General features: G+C 41.3%; 1 protein-coding gene across 3 annotated transcripts; it reads left to right on the plus strand.

Annotated features, from left to right (window-relative positions):
* Window positions 1-955: 955 nt before the first annotated feature.
* On the plus strand, window positions 956-22955 carry LOC124000810 (chromobox protein homolog 1-like). Of its 3 annotated transcripts, none has more exons than XM_046307432.1 (6): window positions 956-1168; window positions 3220-3378; window positions 15444-15618; window positions 18389-18572; window positions 18697-18791; window positions 18901-22955. In XM_046307432.1, exons 2-6 carry the CDS (start codon window positions 3270-3272, stop codon window positions 19043-19045), a joined length of 708 nt encoding a protein of 235 aa, XP_046163388.1. In that variant the 5' UTR covers window positions 956-1168; window positions 3220-3269; the 3' UTR covers window positions 19046-22955. The 3 variants fall into 3 exon arrangements, with proteins under 3 accessions (XP_046163388.1, XP_046163389.1, XP_046163390.1); XM_046307433.1 differs by lacking the exon at window positions 956-1168 and adding an exon at window positions 1262-1513; XM_046307434.1 differs by lacking the exon at window positions 956-1168 and adding an exon at window positions 1283-1492.
* Window positions 22956-22960: the final 5 nt, after the last annotated feature.

Below are 22960 nucleotides of genomic sequence, written 5' to 3' on the forward strand. Positions count from 1 at the left end.
TTCCTGGTTCAATAAAGGTCATAAAAATACAAACACGTTGGATACAGTGTCAGCTGGAAGACCAAGCTCTGCAGCAGTGTAGTCTTCTTTTTAACAAAACTTTAACTAGTGCGTGTGCAGGTAATGCAAGCTTTTTACTGATATTTTGTTAGCATGCATCACTGCCCAGCTCTAAATATTTTACATATTAATTCTGTGTTTTTTTTCGTCTGTTCCTTTTGATTTACATGACAACATAATGAGTGCACATTTTGTTGTCTATCTCTGGAAGCAATGTCTGTCTGGGCTATTGACTGTTAAGTATTATAATTAATCAAACAATTAACAGGATGGCTTCTAATGATATCCCAAAGGACACAGAGAGTGTGAAGATGGCACCTCTCATGGGTGACATCATCATTAGAGGTCTGAGTGTTTTCACATACAGCAGTTTGCCAGTCGGGACATCGGAGATGCTATACCTTCAGTATATGTATGATATAAATATTGGTGCAGTCATGCAAGTGCAGTCAGATGAAAATAAATCTGGCAATGGAGGAGGAGAAGAGAAAGTCTGCCAGTCGCTTTTCACTGGCTGAAGTCAGTGAAGGCTAACCAGCCAACAGGAATAGAAAGAGAAACATGGAGAGCAAGGTGGGGGGGAGACGTGTTCAGGATTCCACAACTGTTGGTGTCATAGGTTATTGAATTACTACTGCTTTCTAAAATGTGACTTTTTTTAATGGTAAATTCATCAATCAATCCTGGAATTCTAGAGAATAGAACCAAGTACAAGACATTGTAAGTAAAGTAATTACTCTACTCATTGACATGCTGGACCAATAACTAAACATTGAAAATAAAGATCATCAAACATCTCTGAGTCATATGTGTATAATACAGAAAAGAAAGAAAAATAAAATGTTTAAAGACTTCATCTCCCATGGTGCCACACAATAACACGCTGCGTAGCCACGCTCGGCCGGAGTTGGCGGGTACGAAGGAGGCACTGGATGGCTTTTGTCTGTAGCTTTACGCTTAAACGAGAATAGTATTTTAAAATAGAGTTTACACGCTGATATTTATATAAGATAAGCACTAAAATTGTTTAGATAAATCATTGGTATCCATTTTATAAAATTAACAAAATTTCCGACCATTCATTCATTCGAGTCAATTCTCTGTAAAGGTAAGTGTCTAGTTACTTCACCATAGCCTTCTGCGCTTTAGCGGTTTTCTCCCCCCCCCCCAGCGTTAACCTTCTATTATGCACAATGCGTGATAAGCACATTTCAATAGGCCAATATATTGACCCTGCCATGTGCATCTTGCTACATTGTTGCATGCGGATTCTGATTTTGAGTATTCACTTACATTGTTTTCGCGCGAGGTCGTGTAGATTGCTCGTGCTATGATTCAGGTCAACATGGACGACTAACGTTAGTCATTCCGTCTCCAGAGCTCTGGGGGGAAAAACCCCTAGCACCACCATGTGAAACGGCTGCGGGAACGGGTTGGTTAATACATTGCAATTGTGTGTAGTCCTTTGCAGTTACCGTGTTTGTGACCATGTTGTTATTTTGTTGCATTGCGTGATTGCCCGTTATTATTGATGCAGGAAAACGATTAGGTTGCTACATTTCATTGCCTTCTTTCGAGCAGGAATGTGTCTCGTCGAATTGGCTAATCATAAAAGAGAGGAAACGTGCGGTAGCAAAGAAATGACTGCTTATGGTACAAATATATTTGCATCGATTTACAAGTGGCTACATTTGCATCATTTATTGGCATCGTCTGTTAACGTTAAAGCCACCAGCGAACTGCAGCGTGCACCTAAACTCAATTCTACCCAAATAGGGCAATGGAATCAGAAATCATCACCTTCTTGAAATTACTTACATTTTTAAATAAGCTGTTGAATTGCACATCAAGGCTGCCATTCAAATGCGTTGTTTAGCCTACAAAATATGCCCTATTTAATTATGTTTTTAATACATTTGCGTTGTCAGTGTTTTGTATTATAGTGACGTTTTACCCCAGCTTACCCCAATGTTCAGTTAAGAGGGGGTGGGGGTAAGCGTTTTCTTGGTGTTGGTTATTCTAAAGGATGAGAACCAGGATGTGTGTGCCACCCCCCCCCCTTTCTTCCTCCAGACCTTCTTGTTCTCACCATGTTGTTTTCTGCCAGTGGTTTGTAGTGATTGTGTGCTTTAGTTGATTCGACTGTATGTGGCATTACTGTGCGTTTGATGTCTAGATTTGAAGCTTGACCCCTTCACCTGCTGAGTCTCGTGTAATGTTATGTGTTTGACTGCATGATTGCTGGTCTGATTGAAATGATTGTGCTTCTGACATTTTAAACTTTCCTACGATATTGGTAGGTGTGCATTAGTCTACACCAAGTCAAGGCTACAGCCCAATGGAATGTTAATGAACTCGTGTAGTCCCTATCCCCTGCCTAGATCATGTATTTGAGACTGGTATCAACCCCTAGTGTCTGGAAATAGTGATGACAAACAGAGTGATTCTCGTCAAATGTGTTTTTCTGTGTATTTGTTTGCATTAGTTGCAGACTTGCAGTACAATCAATGCATGCCAGCTCTTCTAACAGAAATATATCTCCACTCCATGTGTTTAGTACTGACCACATAGTAGGAGCTCTAGTCAAAGATAAAAAAAACTGACCCAAGATAGACCACAGCCTGCTTTCCAATAGGTGAAAATGAATCATAGGCAGAACAAGCAATGAGTTTGGTAGAGCCAAGCACGAGCTAGCGAGATCTTATTGGCGCTTTCTCGTATGTATTTGCATATTTCTTTTAGGGAGAGCCTAGCAAAGGATAAAGTTTACAGAAGTTAGTCCATTCTGTTTGTAACAGATTCTGATTTTGGTCACAACTGTATTGAGATCAAATGTTTTATAGATGAGAAAATTAGCAAGATTTTGGCCATCATCCATCTCGCTCCATCTTCGCCCACATGCTGACCACTGGTCTTCCTCTCATCACCATATTTGGTGGTGAGTGGAAATGCCAGCTGGATGCTTCACATTTATACATCCGATGAAACATCTGTCTCATTGTTCTATCTGTGCTGTAGTGGTATGCATGCATTACATGTTAGAGACGACTGAGAGATGAAACCATGTGTTCTTCTTACCAATGCCATTTTCTACTTCCATCTGTGATTTCTCCCTTATGCCTCTGATCCATGACCCCCCCCCCTTCTCATCCTGTATAGCTCTGTTGACAAGGAACCCACTGGTTCCACTGCCTCCTCCCAGCCTGAAAATGAGTGAGCCTATTGCTGCCGCTACAGAAGCCCCGAGTGATGTGATCCCCAGTGTTACTACTGGTGTTACCACTGAAGGTGTAGATCCACTTTCTACTAATGCAAACGGTAATCCATTGTTTCTGTTTTATGAATGCCATAGGGTTGGGTGGTGGACAGGCCAGATTTGGCAGAATTTCAACACACACAAGTGAAAATTCACATTTGGGGGGGGGGGGGGGGGGGACAATGGACATAGCTTACCCATGATGTTGCACAAGGATTTAAGTTGTTCGCCTTAGTCAATGTATGATTATATTTTGGTTTAAAGTGGTATCTACTTTCCGTGTCATTGCCATGTGTTTTCCCCTATGAGATGACGTGCTAATACTTTTCAGTCTGCATTTTTTTTTCAGGGCTGTGTTTTATTTGAATGTTACAATCAACTAGGTTGTCATTTGTTTAATAATAAGAAAAACCTGCAAAGATAGGTGTTGTTTTTGCATCTCCACATTTTTACCAGCAAATTATCATAATCTATTGGAGAATTTGTAAGTTTGACTTATTTTTTAGCTAGTCTGTAAAAAACAAAACAAAAAAAACATTTTGGGACCCTGATTCCCCCGTCGCCCCAAGTTGAATGGTTTTGACCACTAAAGTTTTGGGTGAATTTGTTTTGCAAGGCACGGTGTGCAGGGTTTGCTATTTTTCGACCATTCCATTGGTCCTTAGAAGAATTCTCTGTCCATCTGCGGCAAGAGAATGTTTCCCATTGCTTCACAACACGCTCCACTGCTTTGATTGGTGCAGCTAGAAACCACAATATCCTATAATGAACATTTCAAGGAATTTGTCATATATTTTGTTGTGTTACATTTGGATTGGTGTTTCGTGTCCGATGCACTTAGGATGTGGTTGCATTTAATTTGCGTCTTGCATCATGAGCAAAGTCATTGAAGTCTCATTTCACTTCCTCTGTGAGAACCATGAGCACGGGCTGATTTTGCTTGGCTGTAAACGCAGCCAATGCCTGTTTGCAGCCCACCAACCAAATATTGCACTGTCCGTGTCCATTACAATGTAGAGAAACATGTCTCTAAACCTTTCATAGTTATCCATATTAAAGGAGCTTCAACTTAAAACTTTCTATGGTGGATCAGCAGTCACAATTTTATGGAAAATCCCAGAACTTTGGAGACCACAATAGATGGCGAAGTCAAAGATAGAAACCACTATCTGTGGTGAAGTTTTCTGTAAATGCTTATGACAAATCCAGAACCAGCCCTAGCCACTTGGCTAATCTTTTGAATACGGTGTAGTTAAAAATACCTAGCAACAACCGATAACATTAGCTAGCTAGATGAGGTTAGCTAGATAAGGCTATCATGCTAGCTAGCTACACTGACAGCAGTCAGTGCCATATTTGTTGATGTTTCTCCACTCCATGTGGAAATCACCTCTGGAAGATCTCAATTGCATAATGCTCGCGTCCTCTCCTCGTCTCCTTCGCAAAACCCATTGGAGGATAATGTCAGAGGGGAGAGACCACTGGCTTTCTCATCCAATGGGTTTTGAGAAGGAGAGAGGATGCAAATATTATGCAATTGAGATCTTTCCCTCTGCATTCCTACTCACCTCCAATTCTTGAATATGTAATGTAGCCTGCATCATTCTTCAGAAGTTGAACCGAAACAAGCGCTTCTGCTCTAGAACAGGAATTACCTCAATATTTTTGCGTGGGGCATCCAGAGGATTCTCTCTGACTTGGCTGCTCACCTTGACAAGATTAGGGGGATATGTGCTAGGCTTGGGCGCTATCCAGATTGTCATACCTTTATACCAACTTTGCCATACTGGGATATTCGGTATACCGGCACTGAACACAAGGGCCGCTGTTTTCAAACCCCACTGGTAAACAAGTACATTTAAAATTCCATAGAGAATGCTAACAAGCGCATTGAAAAAAATGTGTACAGTTTCTGACCTAAACTATACAAGTAACTCAAATGATACACAGTTTGCTGCACACGAATAACAAATATTAGCCAGCAAGGTTCTTGATCCAGGAGGGGATTCTCAGCTGTTAACAAGTGAATGCTTGATTTTGGAAGAATCTAACCACTTAGCTAGATAGCTAACAAGCTACTGAATTAGCAAACCAACACACCACTGCAGAGCATTTAGCACATTTTATTTTTTATATATATATTTTTTTAAAGTAACCTTTTTTATTTAACTAGGCAAGTCAGTTTAGAACAAATTACTATTTACAATGACGGCCTACCCCGGCCAATGCTGGACCAATTGTGCGTCACCCTAAGGGACTCCCAATCACGTTCGGATGTGATGCAGCCTGGATTCGAACCAGGGACTGCAATGACGCCTTTTACACTGAGATGCAGTGCCTTAGACCACTGCACCACTCGGGAGCCCTTAATAGTTATAAGATATCTAGTTGGCAAATATTTAGCTGTGAATTCCATATATATTATATCACCTGTCGCATGCTGTACGACAGTGAGTGACTCAAGGCTCCGGTCTCGTCTTTTGTGTGCTTGTAAACAAACACCAGGTGACTGGGGACTAACGTAAGCTTCATAATAATGTGACCGCTGAAATGAACGCAATGTTATTCTTCCCCGACTCTGTGTTGCACAAGTTGGCTGCCGGTATTTACTTAAGTAGCTACAAATATTCAAATCTATTAAAACATTTTCAAATAAATAGTTTAAATTAGGGATGCACGATATATCGGTGAACGTATCGGAATCGGACGATATTAGCCAGAAATGACATCGGTATCGGCCCAATGTCTAGTTTAACGACAATGTGAAAAACTGATGTCAAAGCTGACGTGCATATTTATATAACTTAGGTTCATGACGTAATGACGCAACGTACAATTTTGCGCTGAACCTGCAACACAGCATTCCTGACCTAGCCCACAATGTCTGCTGTGTGGATCGAGCAGACAACAATTTGAAAGAGTAAGTCATTTCAGCAAGACAACTCAAAGGCGAAAATACATTAATGCCAAGATAATGGAACTCATTGCACTTGACAATCAACCGTTCTCTGTCGTGAGTGATGTTGCCTTTCGTGACTGGTCGAGCACCGGTACACACTGTTACCAAGTGTGCTATTGTTCAGATGTTGCCCCTACCGGAGTTACACAGTAATAGTGTCACTATTTGCGTCACATCATACTATGTAACGCGGTTTCGGTCTTTGCGTGTCAGAAAATATATACGTCAAATAACACTATTTGACTCGTTAAATAAGCTTTTGATTTGACAAGTCAAATAACAGTTCTATTATAGAATGTTGTGTGTTCTAAATTTGCAAGTGCTAGCCAAGCGCCACCACTACTATCAGTAGCACTGTCAAAGCTGTACAGAAAAGTCTGCAAACACCGGCCACGAAACGATGTGTTTACAATATCGCGTTAGTTAAAAAAGCATTATTTGTTCAACCGCAACTTCTGGGGTAGCTAGCTTAGCTTTAGCTTGGTACCTAGCTAGCACCAATACAACCAGTCTGAAAACAATTAACAGTAGTAACTGCAGTCATTTTCACTATTCTTAGGGGTGATTTTGGTATCATTGTAAGTATTGTTGTTCGCTTATTAAAATTGAGTTCATGAAAATAAACAATAGCTTGCCAGCTACTTAACCCTGTTGCCCAAAGCTAACGTTACAAGCAGCCAGCTAGCTTCATCTGGCTAGAGAGGCCTGACCGGGTTATGTGTTGTAAAGTTAGCCACAATAAGGATTAGGCAGAATAGTGGAATTTGCAGTTTTCCTTCAAAGTAAAAGTACCTATTTGAAAGTGATGCAGATGGTGGATTCATGCCATATTTAGACTAGATAATGTTAAACAGGGTTGGAATGTGAAGCAATGAAATGGGTTATCACTACTCGCTGACACCCACAGAACCCAACAGTGAAGGTTTTACTCAAGCATTAGCGTTGTAGCTCTTATTGCGTGACTGTGACTGTGTGAAATCCCCTCCACAGTCAATCTATTGTGTGTATTGACATTTATACTGCACTATACAGCTTTAAAGGATTGTGGATCAATGAAATGGGGTAACCGGCTACTCTATACCCAATTTTTTTCCCAATGTCCTCCTCAGTTATCAGACTCCAAGACAGTATTGTTTTTCCTCAGGAATAGTGTTCAATACACATAGGTTGACAAGACATCTGTCTCAATTCAGTTTTTTCAAGAGTCCTGCAATAAGAACTATGATGCTTAATGCTCTCTCGGTGTCACTGAGTAGACTGATACCTCATGTCATTGATCCACAATCCATAGGTAAGGCTGTACAGTGAAATATGTATGCCCCCAATGCCACTCTAAAGTATAATACATTGTGTGATTTAAACAGATTTTTATCAAAGTAACAAATTGTCTTTTGTTATTATATAACAACATTCCAACCTCATTTAGCATGATCTATTCAATTATGGCATAATTCTACTATTTGTATGCATTTGCATCACTGTCAGTAACTTTTATTTTGAAGGCAAACCGCAAAGTCCACTATTGTGGCTAATCCTTATTGTGGCTAGCTTCGCATAGATGGGTCAAATAAGAACTGTCTTATAAATTAGGGTTATTTTAGATGACACTTAGCTATATAGTTAGCTAACTATAGCTACTGAAACAGAGTCGTTTTGATATGTTTTTGGGGAAGAACATTGTTTAAATCCGTGAGCTAGCTAGCTTTTTTAATGACCAGCACTGTAGATGTGCGAGACAACTTTACCAGCATCATAGCATACGTATCGGTGAATCGTTGTGACATGAAATACGAGTGATAGTGTAATAACTAAAATTATGAACATGTTCAATTATTATGTGACATGCAGTCCTATTCAGGTCCAGATTGGTCAACAAGCTTATTTGACACGTCAAATAGTGTTATTTGACGTGTCTTTTTTGACATGCAAAAATCCAAACAGTGTTCCATAGAAATCCTGGTTGAGAATGAAATGACTGAACAACATAGCAAGTAAGTGAAAGAAATAGGTTTTGATGATGTTTTACTGGTAATGGGGATATATGCAAATGCCAACAAAATAACTTTTTGGTCAGTGTATGCGTGTGTGTGTGTGTGTAACCTTTAACTAGGCAAGTCAGTTAACTTCTTATGGTATAGGGGACGGTTGCGTCCCACTTGGGCAAAAAACAGGGAAAATGCAGCGCGGCAAATAAAATAAAAATTGTATAAAAATCCAACTTTCATTAAATCACACATGTAAGATACTCAATTAAAGCTACACTCGTTGTGAATCCAGCCGACATGTCAGATTTGAAAAGGCTTTTCGGCGAAAGCATAAGAAGCTGTTATCTGATGATAGCACAATAGTAAACAAAGAGGGTAGCATATTTCAACCCTGCAGGCGCTACACAAAATGCAGAAATAAAATATAAAACATGCCTTACCTTTGACGAGCTTCTTTTGTTGGCACTCCAATATGTCCCATAAACATCACAATTGGTCATTTTCTTCGATTAATTCCGTCCATATATATCCAAATGTCCATTTATTTGACGTGTTTGTTCCAGAAAAAAAGAGCTACCAAAAAACGCAACGTCATTACAAAATATTTCAAAAGTTGCCTATATTATGCCAAAATATTTCAAACTACTTTTGAAATACAACTTCAGGTGTATTTTTAAATGTTAATAATCGATCAAATTGTAGACGGGCCTATCTGTGTTCAATACAGGAAGACAACAAGCCAACGCTACGTTTCACATCTTGCGCAACTCTCAACAGTGTTACCCAGCCTTATATGTACTGCATTGTGTCCACCCTCCACACACATTTGTCAACTATGCACTCATCTGTTACTGTTTGCTTTGATCATCATCCTTTACACGATCTCGTTTGTCTTCAGATTTCAGATATCCATGAATCATAAACTCAGCAAAAAAACATCCTCACTGTCAACTGCATTTATTTTCAGCAAACTTAACATGTGTAAATATTTGTATGAACATAACAAGATTGAACAACTGAGACATAAACTGAACAAGTTCCACAGACATGTGACTAACAAATGGAATAATATGTCCCTGAACAAAGGGGGGGGGCTCAAAATCACTCAAAACTCAAAGGTAAGTCAGTGTCTGGTGTGGCCACCAGCTGCATTAAGTACTGCAGTGCATCTCCTCCTCATGGACTGCACCAGATTTGCCAGTTCTCGCTGTGAGATGTTACCCCACCTGCAAGTTCCCGGACAATTCTGGGGGAATGGCCCTAGCCCTCACTCTCTGATCCAACAGGTCCCAGACATGCTCAATAAGATTGAGATCTGGGCTCTTCGCTGGCCATGGCAGAACACTGACATTCCTGTCTTGCAGGAAATCACGCACGGAACGAGAAGTATGGCTGGTGGCATTGTCATCCTGGAGTGTCATGTCAGGATGAGCCTGCAGGAAGGGTACCACATGAGGGAGGAGGATGTCTTCCCTGTGACGCACAGCGTTAAGATTGCCTGCAATGACGACAAGCTCAGTCTGATCCTGTAACAGAACGCCCCAGACCATGACAGACCCTCCACCTCGATCCCACTCCACAGAGTACATGCCTCGGTGTAACGCTCATTCCTTCGACGATAAACGCAAATCCGACCAACCCTGGTGAGACAAGACCGCGGCATGTCAATGAAGAGCACTTTTTGCCAGTCCTGTCTGGTCCAGCGACGGTGGGTTTGTGCTCATGGGCGATGTTGTTGCCGGTGATGTCTGGTGAGGACCTGCCTTACAACAGGCCTACAAGCACTCAATCCAGCCTCTCTCAGCCTATTGCAGACAGTCTGAGCACTGATGGAGGGATTGTGCATTCCTGGTGTAACTCGGGCAGTTGTTGTTGCCATCCTGTACCTGTCCTGCAGGTGTGATGTTCGGATGTACCGATCCTGTGCAGGTGTCGTTACACGTGGTCTGCCACTGCGAGGACGATCAGCTTTCCATCCTGTCTCCCTGTAGCGCTGTCTTATGCGTCTCACAGTACGGACATTACAATTTATTGCCCTGGCCACATCTGCAGTCCTCATGCCTCCTTGCAGCATGCCTAAGGCACGTTCACATGGATGAGCAGGGACCCTGGGCATCTTTATTTTGATGTTTTTCAGAGTCAGTAGAAATGCCTTTAGTGTCCCAAGTTTTCATAACTGTGACCTTAATTGCCTACTGTCTGTAAGCTGTTAGTGTCTTAACCACCGTTCCACTGGTGCATGTTCATTGTTTGTGGTTCATTAAACAAGCATGGAAACAGTGTTTAAGCCCTTTACAATGAAGATCTGTGAAGTTATTTGGATTTTTACAAATTATCTTTGAAAGACAGAGTCCTGAACAAGGGACATTGTGCCCTTTACTTTTTCAGCGGTGCAGTTTGACCGATTATGATTTTTCAACGCCAATACCGATACCAATTATTAGGGGACCGAAAAAAAGCTGATACCGATCAATCGGCCGATTTGTTTAAAAATATTTTGCATTTATTTAAAAATATATATATTTTTCATTTGTAATAATAACAATAGAAAATTAACACTTATTTTAACTTAATATAATACATCAATAAAATCAATTTAGCCTCAAATAAATAATGAAACATGTTCAATTTGGTTTAAATAATGCAAAAACAAAGTTTTGGAGGAGAAAGTAAAAGTGCAATATGTGCCATGTAAAAAAGCTAACGTATAAGTTCCTTGCTCAGAACATGAGAACAAAGACAGCTGGTGGTTCCTTTTAACATGAGTCTTCAATATTCCCAGGTAAGAAGTTTTAGGTTGTAGTTATAGGAATTTTAGGACAATTTCTCTATACAATTTGTATTTCATATACCTTTGACTATTGGATGTTCTTATAGGCACTTTAGTATTGTCAGTGTAACAGTATAGCTTCTGTCCCTCTCCTCGCCCCTACTTGGCTCGAACCAGGAACACATCAGCCACCCTCGAAGCAGCGTTACCCATTGCTCCACAAATACTGCAGCGGAACAACCACTCCAAGTCTCAGAGCGAGTGACGTTTGAAACGCTATTAGCGCGCACCCCGCTAACTAGCTAGCCATTTCACATCGGTTAAACCAGCCTAATCTTGGGAATTGATAGGCTTGAAGTCATAAACAGCGCAATGCTTTAAGCACTGGCGAAGTTGGCTGTCTTTGTTAGGAATAAATAGTCTTCAGAGTTCGCGAAAGAGCCAGGTTCGCAGGCAATATTAACTAAATAAGCAGGTTTAAAAATATATACTTGTGTATTGATTTTAAGAAAGGAATTGATGTTTATGGTTAGGTACACATTGGAGCAAGACAGTCTTTTTCTGCGAATACGCACCGCATCGATTATATCCAACGCAGGACATGCTAGATAAACTAGTAATATCATCAACCATGTGTAGTTAACTAGTGATTATGATTGATTGTTTTTTACAAGATACGTTTAACCACTTGCTCCTACCTGGCACGCAGGCGTCCCATCTAGAGCTCTGGAAATGCAAATGCGCTACGCTAAATACTAATAGTATTAGTTAAAACGTTCATTAAAATACACATGCAGGGTATTGAATTAAAGCTACACTCGTTGTGAATCCAGGCAACAAGTCAGATTTTTAAAATGCTTTTCGGCGAAAGCATGAGAAGCTATTATCTGATAGCATGTAACACCACAAAAGACCCGCAGGGGACGTAAACAAAATAATTAGCACATTCGGCGCTACACAAACCGCACAATAAAATATAAAACATTCATTACCTTTGACCATCTTCTTCGTTGGCACTCCTAGATGTCCCATAATCACTATTGGGTCTTTTTTTCGATTAAATCGGTCCATATATAGCCTAGATATCGTTCTATGTAGACTGTATGATAAACGGGAAAAAAGAGCGTTTCATAACGTAACGTCATTTTGTAAAATTCAAAAAGTCGACGATAAACTTTCACAAAACACTTCGAAATACTTTTGTAATGCAACTTTAGGTATTAGTACACGTTAATAAGCGATAAAATTCATCAGGAGGCTATGTAACTTCCATAGTGTCGTCTGGAAAAAAACATGGCCGAGAGCGCTCGACCAAAACATCCGGTCGGAGAACGGAGGGAAGGAGTTCCCTTGAACCGGTTAGACCAAGAATCAATTGCGAATCAAATGACAAGACTCTAGAGAACGTGTGCTGCTGTAGGCGCTGAAGCCTCGGTCTCATGTAATTCGGTTCACTTTGAACAATTCCTGGAAGTAAGCGCAAGGATATTTATTTCCATTTTCAGTGATCAGGTTTTCCTGCGCTATTCGATGAAACTCACGCTCTGTTAAAGTCACAGCCGTGATTTAACCAGTTTTAGAAATGTCAGAGTGTTTGCTATCCACACATACTAATAATATGCATATACTATATTCCTGGCATGAGTAGCAGGGCGCTGAAATGTTGCGCGATTTTTAACAGAATGTTCGAAAAAGTAGAGGGTCGACTTAACAGGTTAATGCTAGCTAGCAACTTACCTTGGCTTCTTACTACATTCGCGTCTCCTCGTGGAGTGCAATGTAATCAGGTGGTTAGAGCGTTGGACTAGTTTAACTGTAAGGTTGCAAGATTGAATCCCTGAGCTGACAAGGTAAAAATCTGTCATTCTGCCCCTGAACAAGGCAGTTAACCTACTGTTCCTAGGCCATCATTGAAAATAAGAATTTGTTCTTAACTGACTTGCCTGGTTAAATAAAGGTGTAAAAAAATAAACGGTGTCCAAAAATACCGATTTCCGATTGTTATATGAACTTGAAATCGACCCTAATTAATCGGCCCATTCCGATTAATCGGTCGACCTCTAGTGCAGTCCAGCTCTTTAACATTATGGTCCAAGCTAGAGGTGGATTTATAGTTTCCGAAACCTTGGTTATTCTTTTTTTGGGATAGACTACAGACTATCTGTAGATGCTCTATCTGTAACATTTAAACAAATGATCTGCTAAGCCTAACCTTAACCTTTATCCTAACTCTAAACGTGAACTTTACCCTAACCCTTATTTTAAACCTAACTTTAGCATGCAGTTGCTTATCAACAGATGAACCGTTTGTTGATAGACCATCTGTAGATGCTCCACAGATTCTATTCAAATAAACTGACCGAAACCTTTCATTGGCTTTGACGCCTCTTATCCTTTGCCCAACCTATCTATATGTCCTTGAAATGTTCAATCCTTGGGTCAAGTCCCCATACCGGACACCTTAAAACTACCCCAGGAGAATACCAAACTAATTTAACCTCCTCTAAAAACAAATCCACGAGGGTCAGTTGGAGGATCTCTTTTGAATACAGAAACCCATTGCTATGGTTTGGTTATATTGACAGTTACAAAAAAAAAACAATTGAAAGTGGATCAGTCAGGTGTTAGTGATTCAGAGCCAGAGATCTTGAGGCACACTGAAGCCTATGTCAGAGAGCCCATCTCTGACATAGTCCTCTACAATTACATGAGCTGTAATGAAGAAAGGGTTGGCAAACAGGGTTGATAATTAAAAGGTACGAAGGTTGCAGGGACGAAAACTAGTCACCTTTCGGCTGTAAGCCTATGAGTGATGTGCATTTGGAGCAATACCGGCTGTATCAAAGGCTCAGCCAATGGTTTTACATAACATCAGAATGCAGCGCAGCAAGCGACTGCAGAGACAACCAATTTGTGAGTTTCAACATCTGTGCGTGATCTGGAAAGACAGCATAGAGTAAAAAGGCAGTTACAGCAGCTCATCCCCAGAACGATAACGAAGAGGTAACGTTAGGTGAGCTGCCTGACCACGGAGACGGGGGTGAGGAGGTGATGATGCCTACCTCATGAGCAGTATCCGAAAACCAACTGGCATTTGGAAAGTTTGAGGTGAGGTAGAAAGTGGGGTGGAACAAGTATTATTAGCATTGTTAAGTATCTTGCTAGCTGGATCAAATTCTACGTTCGCTAGCCAGATAAATGTTGAGCAACATTAGCCAACTTAACTGATCAAATAATTGAGTTTTTTGTGTGAAAGTGAGCTGGCTAATAAAGTCTGCAACATCAGATGAGCTAACATTAGTAATCTAACCAATTCGCTAGTATTAACTGGTTTACGACTCCTTGCCATTCCTCACGTTGTGTTAACGTTGCTTACTGGACCCTGGTAATCTGTGTGAAATGCTAACGAACTAACCACTATCTGTCAACGCATGTTTTCCCTCTACAGTATGTGGTTAATTTTCAGAATGAGAGAATTAGGTGAGAATGAGGCATTGCTCGTTAAACACGTGGATTCAGGGATCAAGTGTAGCTGGGCATGGCTTAAGCTGGATGCCACTATAGAGGTGAAAGGAACACCACACACACCTCCCTCTTTCTCACTTTTTCTGGCACATTGTAGAACAGATGTCCACATGCAGAAAGTGTATGATGTGCAATGTAGCCCAAATATATTGCTTTTGTTGTGTTGAACTTGCCAGTAATGTGTGTGTGAGTGAGGGGGGATTATATATATTTTTTTAACTCAATGAATGTATTGCACACATGTAGCCTTGTGCACTTGATCATCTACTATAGTGGCCAATATAATAGAGCAAAAATAGACTGCCTGTTTGTTTCATTCTATTTCTACTTTAAGATGTTTTTTCCCCAACTGCAATATAGGTGTGTGGTCACAAGTGTTCTATTATAAAGGCTGTCATAGCTAACTGCAATATTACTGTATTGTTTTTTTTTCTCACGACGGAAAAGTCTAGGCAACAAATAACATTGGATTGCTTTCTTTACATGTTTTAGCTGTGAGTTAGGTTCACATTAACCACTTATTTTACACTGATCATGTAGATCATTCTTTGTTGTTCAATTAGTTAAAACCTGCCTTCCTCCTAGCACGGATTTGTTTTCGCATGTTTCAATGCAATTTTTTTGGGGGGGGGGGTCACCTTTTTTGGGCCCTCACCAGTTTGCATCCCTGAGGTTTCCATGCTTGAACTGCTGCTTAATTGCAGAAAATACATAATTTTGTATTTTGATTGGCAAAGCAAGTCCAACAAATGTCTTTGGGACGATTCCCACCTGTGTAACATGACTCAACCTGACCGTAGTGAAGTGTGACCATAATCATTCGGACGTATATCTGTGAACAAAGTCTGAAGTCTAACCAAACTGTTCTGCACTCCTCCCCTTCACCAGAGCCTCCCAAGGAAGAGGTCAAGTTGGCGGCAACAGCAGGCAAGAAGCAGACCAAGAAGAAGGTGGAGGAGGTGGTAGAGGAAGAGGAGGAGGAATATGTGGTGGAGAAGGTGCTGGACCGACGGGTGGTAAAGGGACGCGTTGAGTTTCTGCTCAAATGGAAAGGGTTCTCAGAGTGAGTGAAGAATGTAATGCTAGTCACATATAAACTAAGTTGGCATACATTACATACAATCCTGTGTACATTTTATTGGTTTATAATTTTTCATCTCTTTATTGGTACCCATGGGGTAGTGTAGCTGCGGGTCTTGTCACCATGCAACAGGATTTGTCATACCCCCTGGGCCCTCTGGATCTGCAACAGGCCGGGCATATTGGTTTCCGTTTTCCTCACAGAGCATGTTGTGCAAGGTCAACAATGGTTTCCACGGTCTCTGTCTTAAGACGAGTGGTCGTGCGGAACACTTGCCAGCGGTTGGCAAAGTACGGTGCATTCGGAACGTATTCAGACCCCTTTACTTTTTCCATATTTTGTTACTTGATGAAGCAAGATCGTGTTTTTAGAAATGTATACAAAATAAAAAAAACCTTTGGCTGTGATTGCGGCCTTGATTCTTCTTGGGTATGACACTACAAGTTAGGCAGACCTGTATTTGGGGAGTTTTTCCCATTCCTCTCTGCAGATCCTCTCGAGCTCTGTCAGGTTGGATGGTAAGCGTTGCTTCACAGCTATTTTCAAGTCTCTCCAGAGATGTTCGATTGAGTTCAAGTCCGAGCTCCTGCTGGGTCACTCAAGGACATTCAGAGACTTGTCCCGAAGCCACTCCTGTGTTGTTTTCGCTGTGTACTTAGGGTTGTTGTCCTGTTGGAATGAGAACCTTCACTCCAGTCTGAGGTCCTGATCACCCTGTAGCAGGTTTATCAAGAATTGCTGTACTTTGCTCCGTTCATCTTTCCCTCTATCCTGACTAGTCTCCCAGTCCCTGCCGCTGAAAAACATCCCCACAACATGATGCTGCCACTACCATGCTTCACCGTAGGGATGGTGCCAGGTTTCCTTCAGCTGTGACACTTGGCATTCAGGCCAAAAATTTCAATCTTGGTTTCATCAGATGAGATAATCTTGTTTCTCATGGTCTGAGTCTTGTTGCCTTTTGGCAAACTTCAAGCTGGCTGTCATGCCTTTTACTGCAGAGTGGCTTCCATCTGGCCACTCTACCTTAAAGGTCTGATTGGTGGAGTGCTGCAGAGATGGTTGTCCTTCTGGAAAATTCTCCCATCTCCACAGAGTAACTCTAGAGCTCTGTCGGTGACCATAGGGTTCTTGGTCACCTCCCTGACCAAGGCCCTTCTCCCCCGATGGCTCAGTTTGGCTAGGCGGCCAGCTCTAGGAAGAGTCTTTGCATGTCTCTGGAATGATTTTAGAGACTGTTGCATGTCCAATACAAAATTGGAAGGACAGGCTCTTGTAGGTCTCACCTGCACAAAGACACTGATTACCAAATAAGGGTTACAAACCAAGACAACAAGTCAACCCAGCTAGCTGCAAACTTAACTAGCTAACAGATACACTTGTGTTTTATTTAGCATTTAAGAGCTCAGAACATTATATGGGCATTGTGAGAAAGTCAACCATGAAGCCAGCTGGCTATGTATGCCCACATGCTAGCCAACACCAAACATTAGAAATATAGCTGCAAGAAACATTTTAAATAATGCTAGCTAACATATTGTTTACATGTTTTGTGTGGCTAGCATACATAGTCAGCTGGCTAGCTTTTACTTGTCTTCATGGTTGTCTCTTAGGCATCGTGACAATCTAATATCAAACATTTTAAATATTAGGATGGCTATCGCTCGCCAGTTGCCAGGAATGCTGTCTTTTGAATTTAGTATCTTGCTTCCCGATTAGAGGGGCCACCAACTCCACCAGCTGGGAAAGATTATGGAAATGGACTACATCACCCAACTTCAGCTACCGGCAAAAGTTTGCGTAGGCTCCTTTAGGGCCCTCTAAAAATGGTTATTTTTTTACCTAATTCCGTTAGCCCCCCACACTTTTGAGGTCTGGGAAAAATCTAAGACATTTACATTCTTGGGTGTAGATACCCTTTATATTAAAGTGTGCAGTCTGGCACCAGCAAAATACCTATAGCACACAGTATTTCAGATTTGTTAAACAAATCACTACTGGATTCTTGCAAATAATCAATTCTGCCAGGTAGGCACAGACTAATTTTGTAGTTAACATTTAAATGAGAATGTTTTTGGGAAAGTCTTTCCATCTGCCTGAAGACTGTTGTAAATCGCATCATCGCTAATGGCTTTGTGGTTAGACAAACGTGCGCACACGGGCTTTCCCGCACCGTTGCCTCTTCTAAGTTAACGGAAAATACGAATCCCGTAGGCTATTTGTTCAGGTCTTTTTTATAATCTTGGGTAAATAAATATTCTAATAAATACAATACATTTAGTTGATGTCCTAAGTTCAATACATGTTTGTCGTTGAATTCCATTTCTCCATATCATAGATTTTATAGGGCCCTACTCTTTGGGCTTGGCACTGCATAAGCCAAAGCCTGCTACCTAATCTCCTTTCCTTTTGGTTGGCTCTTTTTGCTCTTGTTGGTTGTTCTCATTGTTCGACAAAAAGTCAATAGCCATCTCAAACACTTCCAACTTTTTCTGGTCCGTGGTGACACAGTGACTTGCTTGGTTGGTCTTCAGCTGCTGTATATTTGGCATCTGTCTGTTTTACTACTTCGTCTTCCAGTGTTGCGGTGGTAGTCCTGCCACCCTGGGCCCTGCCCCTTTTTTTCATGCACTTTTATAACATCGGACTGATTTCAATTGTTAGTTGGGCTGGGGAATGGGGGGGTTGAAATGGAATCTGATGGTTGTAGCCCAGGTATAAATGTACCTTTTTTACACTTTGTTTACCACAGTGAGGACAATACATGGGAGCCGCAGGACAACCTGGATTGCCCTGACCTGATTGCTGAGTACATGCAGAATCATCATAACAAAAAAGAAAGTTACAAGAAAGAGTCTGGTGGCAAGAGGAAAGCTGGTGAGTCTGACACAGAGGCAGGGGGTGAAGAAGGCAGGCCCAAGAAGAGGAAAGATGAGGTGAGAGCCTGTACTGCGCTTCAATATTAAAGAACATGCCTGAAACTATAGACCGTGAACGTAGTCCTGTACTGAACCTTCTCCCCCTTCTCTCCGTCGCTCTCCTCATCTATCATTCTTCCAGGCAGAGAAGCCCAGAGGCTTTGCTCGTGGACTTGACCCCGAACGGATCATTGGAGCCACAGACTCCAGTGGAGAGCTGATGTTCCTCATGAAATGGTGAGTTCTGGGCAGCATTGGGATTTTGACACTTTTCGCTATACATTACTGGGAGAGTGGGACATACAACTGGTTTAAGTGGCTTCACCCTTAAATTCTGTCTCCACAGGAAGAACAGTGATGAGGCGGACCTGGTGCCGGCCAAGGAGGCCAACATTAAATGTCCACAGGTGGTCATATCCTTCTACGAGGAGCGTCTGACATGGCACTCCTACCCCACTGAGGAGGAAGAGAAGAAGGATGATAAGAACTAGCCACAGGTCCAGGGTGAAGGAGAAGGGGGTACAGAGGGTGGGGTTTAGAGTTGTGGGGAGGGACAGAGAAGCTGATTTGTTTCAAAAGCTTCATTCTACAAACCCGGACTGTTGAAACTAAAACAGAGGTTGACAGATGGGTGGGGATGATGGGAAGACTTGTCAAGGAGGTGGGTTGGGGGGCATGGGTAAATAGAACTCGTAAGTCTCAAGATCACTGTATCAGGCCTCACTTTTGGGTTTTATCAGCTAAGACCATGGGATATGTCATTTTCAGTCCCTGAGCACTGAAATGGCTTTAAAATCACCAGCTCCTCTTACTGTAGCTTCACCTCAGAAAAGCTTTTGTCGAGATACACTTTTGAGTGAGCGAGGTATCCCTACAGCAGCTGAGTTTACAAAATGGAAGGGTCAGATTCCAAAACATGATCCAGCAAACGTTCTCCGCTAATTGAATTGAAATAGCCAATCTTATTTTCCAGTTTTCCTGTGTGAAATGTTGAAGTTGATTTCTAGTCAGAACATTATCTTGTACCTACACATCCCTCATCGAGCAACTTGCAGGGGCTTTTTGTTTCTCTTTCGACGTTTTAAGTGTTGGCACCTGCCCTCCCTTGCCATATCATTATCATATAATGTGTAAATAGTTGTGGTTTTATTTGGTTATGAGAGCGATCTAAGAAGGATTCTATTTGAGTGTTTTGGATGTTCAGACTGGAGTTAACCTAGATTCTGGTCTTTAAGTGTTACGCATAGGTGTATAGAGTTGTGAACAATGGTGTGAAGCAGGGTTTCCGCTAGGAAAATGTGGTGCTGGACATTATAGACTGGCAGCATTTTAATTTACCGGACATTTGAGACATTTTCCCGGCCCATATGAATTGTGCGTGTAACCTGTTTAGGGCGTACAGCCATGGTGATTCACCTGAAAAGAACATGCAAATCGAGGATGCAACTGCGTGCATCCTTACCAAATTCCGATGCGCACTTTGAAGGTGTTAGAACAACTGTCCACATGTACTTGTCCTCAGCCAACAAGACGAGTAACGAACAGCAACAATCACCTGCCTATGTCAGTCTACTATCCCCCACAGTGGAACAATAAACCTATTTATTGGTCAGCTTGTCGTTCTGTGCGCGAAAGAAATGGTCTACTCCAAACAGACTCTGGGACAGTTGTGGGACGACAGATCCCAAATTCATACAACCCGTAGGCCTAGGCTACAACAAAACAGAAACGTTAAAGCAACGAGGCTGATGCTACCGATCAGAACGTTTAGCTTAAAATGTTCATCAACTATTATTTCTTCAACACTTTGCGAATGTTTGTCCCGTAATGCAATTGGCAAGAAAACACTGTTGTGTGCGGCTTCATGGGATGAAAATATCCATTTGATCTCCCCTCTTAGTCTAAAGATGCAACAACTAGCATGTGTTGCTAATATGACTAGGATTGTGCCTTTCAATACTGGACAATGAAAGAAAGTTGATTTGAAAACCAATAGAAAATGAGAGAATTAGGCTGCTGGTTTCAATGGCATACGGAACTCTAAATTGCCTTTACGTTTCTAGGGTCGGATGTTGGCTAGGCTACTTTGAAGCAAGGGAAGACATGCCTCATAATATGAAGAAAAACATTCAGGTTTCAAGCAATTTTTAAAAAAGCATCCTGCCTCCATTTCATTGCTAAGTGGTGTGTGACGCGCTGAAGCCTGCATATTGTTGCCTGGGCACTTAAAAGAAGGGTGCTTCTATTGCCAGTTAAGAAATTAAATAGTAGCTATTTTTAATTATGGCCATCATCTTATTTCAACACACGATTGCATTTAGTTGTGCAATGATTGGGCTTGTAAAAACACGTTTGACTCCGGTAGCAAGGAACACGCTGTTTGAGAAGCTGTACCAGCAGCTCCTCTGTTCTGACAGATTTTCCGCTCAAATTAGGCTCTGCATCTGTATGCTGTGTGCATGTGACGAGATGCATAAAGACTAACGAAAATACACACAGCAATTTAATTCGACCAAATTATGCAAATGAACCTATAGACTGATAATCTTGACCGGTCATATGTATTTGCATCGACTGGAATTTCCATCAATGAATAGGCTAAAAAGCCATTTTCAATGGGATTTTTTTTTCTTCTCACAGAGAATTGTCCGGCTGCATTTTTATTTATCGGCATTTCACTTTTTTTAAATCTGCCAAAAGCAGGCTATTACTAGCCAACAGAATCCCTGGTATGGAGCAACTCACTTTGTTGTAGAGCACCAGTGTGACCTATGTAACCTGAGTTGTTTGTAGGCTCGTACCCATGGCTAATAAAACTTGATTGGTGTGATCCACTTTCCTGTCAGATAACATACTCTCGGAAAACCGGCAATAAGTAAGAAGCTATAGACGAAGATGCGAAAGACGGGCTTTCACTCAGATTCATCTTTGGTGGAAAGCTTCATTTACTATAACGTCCACATAGTCTGTCTCGCTTTCTTGTCGAGCTCTTCCCATGTGCAGTACATGCTCACCATTCACAGGCTTGAGGTGATTGGGGCTTTTAGGAGGTTTGGCATTGCCATCAAACTGCACTGTAAATATGTGGATTTGGATTAAGGGGGTGGGAAGGGTTGGGCCCAGTCAATGCCTATGGTTGGCTGTGATTGTGAAGATGGGATGGACAAAAAAAAAGTGTTTTCTTGCAATGCAACCAACATAAGCCAGTAATGCAAGTGTCAAATCTCTCCCAAGAGGTATACACAGAGGTAAATGTAGTGTCTATGCCAGGGCTCTCCAACCCTGTACCTAGAGAGCTACAGTCCTTTATATTTTTGCTCCAACTCTAATCTAGCGCACCTGATTGTCATAATTAGCTGGTTGATAAGCTGAATCGGGTCAATCAAAACGGGAACCTACTGGAGAGTACCTCTCCAGGAACAGGGTTGGAATACCCTGGTCTATGCACATGCCTCTGTTTTACTAAACCCTTGTTTTAAATAAAGACTGGTCCCTAGGTATAGTCTATATTGTGATTCAAAGTAAACACAACAGTTTTATGGTGACCTGTTTATAGTGTAAAGTAAATATATTCAAGGTGTTGACAGCTCACGTGAATATAGATCAATCTAGCAACTTCTCCATCTCACACAGCTGACAAAAAGATGATGGGCCTCCTGCCCAAGAAATCGCAAGACCAGATCATGATGGCCTCTCCAACTAAGCTTAATTCTACTTTCAGACTTTACCTTTGAGCTCTGATGTTAATACTCGCCCAGTCTGCACCTGTTATATTAAAATGAGCTGCCAATTAAAGATCTGACACACTCGCAGAGGTGAGTGGGTTATGTTAAACATCTGACACCCTCAGAGGTGGGTGGATTATATTTGAGTTTGGTTTGTGGGGCTTAGCTACCGCTGGCTTAATTTCAGAATTGTTCACTGCTCTACTGCATCTGAATATTCCTCTTCTTTAAAAAAAACTAAATTGTTAAGTAATCTATTTTAATCACGGCTAACAATAGCTTGAATGAAAGTGTTAATCGATTGAACTGATTAATCGTGACTAACATTTTAAATGTTGAGGTACTGAAGACAACCACCTGTACCAGGGGTTTTACAGCCCTGGTATAGAGCCTGTTGCCTTGGATTGATTTTGCATTGGCATTTTACTGCTCATTTTAACATTACAAAGAGGGCTGTATATCTTTTCTACTATACTAGACCGGAAGATTTCTATATATATACACAGTATATCCTAGACAAGTGGCTCATATGTAACCTTTTAGTTCTTTTTGTCTTTGACTATTTCTTGTGTCTACTGAAGATGCATGTTTCTTGCTTTCAATCAATGTCACCATTTGCAGTGGTTACTTTTACTTGTATAAATGTTTTTGGACAATAAATCTTTTTTGTTAACAATGGCG

Source organism: Oncorhynchus gorbuscha, linkage group LG16 (genome assembly GCF_021184085.1).
Source record: "Oncorhynchus gorbuscha isolate QuinsamMale2020 ecotype Even-year linkage group LG16, OgorEven_v1.0, whole genome shotgun sequence".
In the NCBI taxonomy this organism is placed as follows: domain Eukaryota; kingdom Metazoa; phylum Chordata; class Actinopteri; order Salmoniformes; family Salmonidae; genus Oncorhynchus; species Oncorhynchus gorbuscha.

Excerpts from the sequence above, each read along its gene's own strand:
- LOC124000810 (XM_046307432.1), top strand. The coding sequence starts at position 3,270 with ATGAGTGAGCCTATTGCTGCCGCTACAGAAGCCCCGAGTGATGTGATC. Across the intron at positions 3,379-15,443 it reads ACTTTCTACTAATGCAAACG|AGCCTCCCAAGGAAGAGGTC; the intron begins GTAATCCATTGT and ends CCCCTTCACCAG. Across the intron at positions 15,619-18,388 it reads AAATGGAAAGGGTTCTCAGA|TGAGGACAATACATGGGAGC; the intron begins GTGAGTGAAGAA and ends TGTTTACCACAG.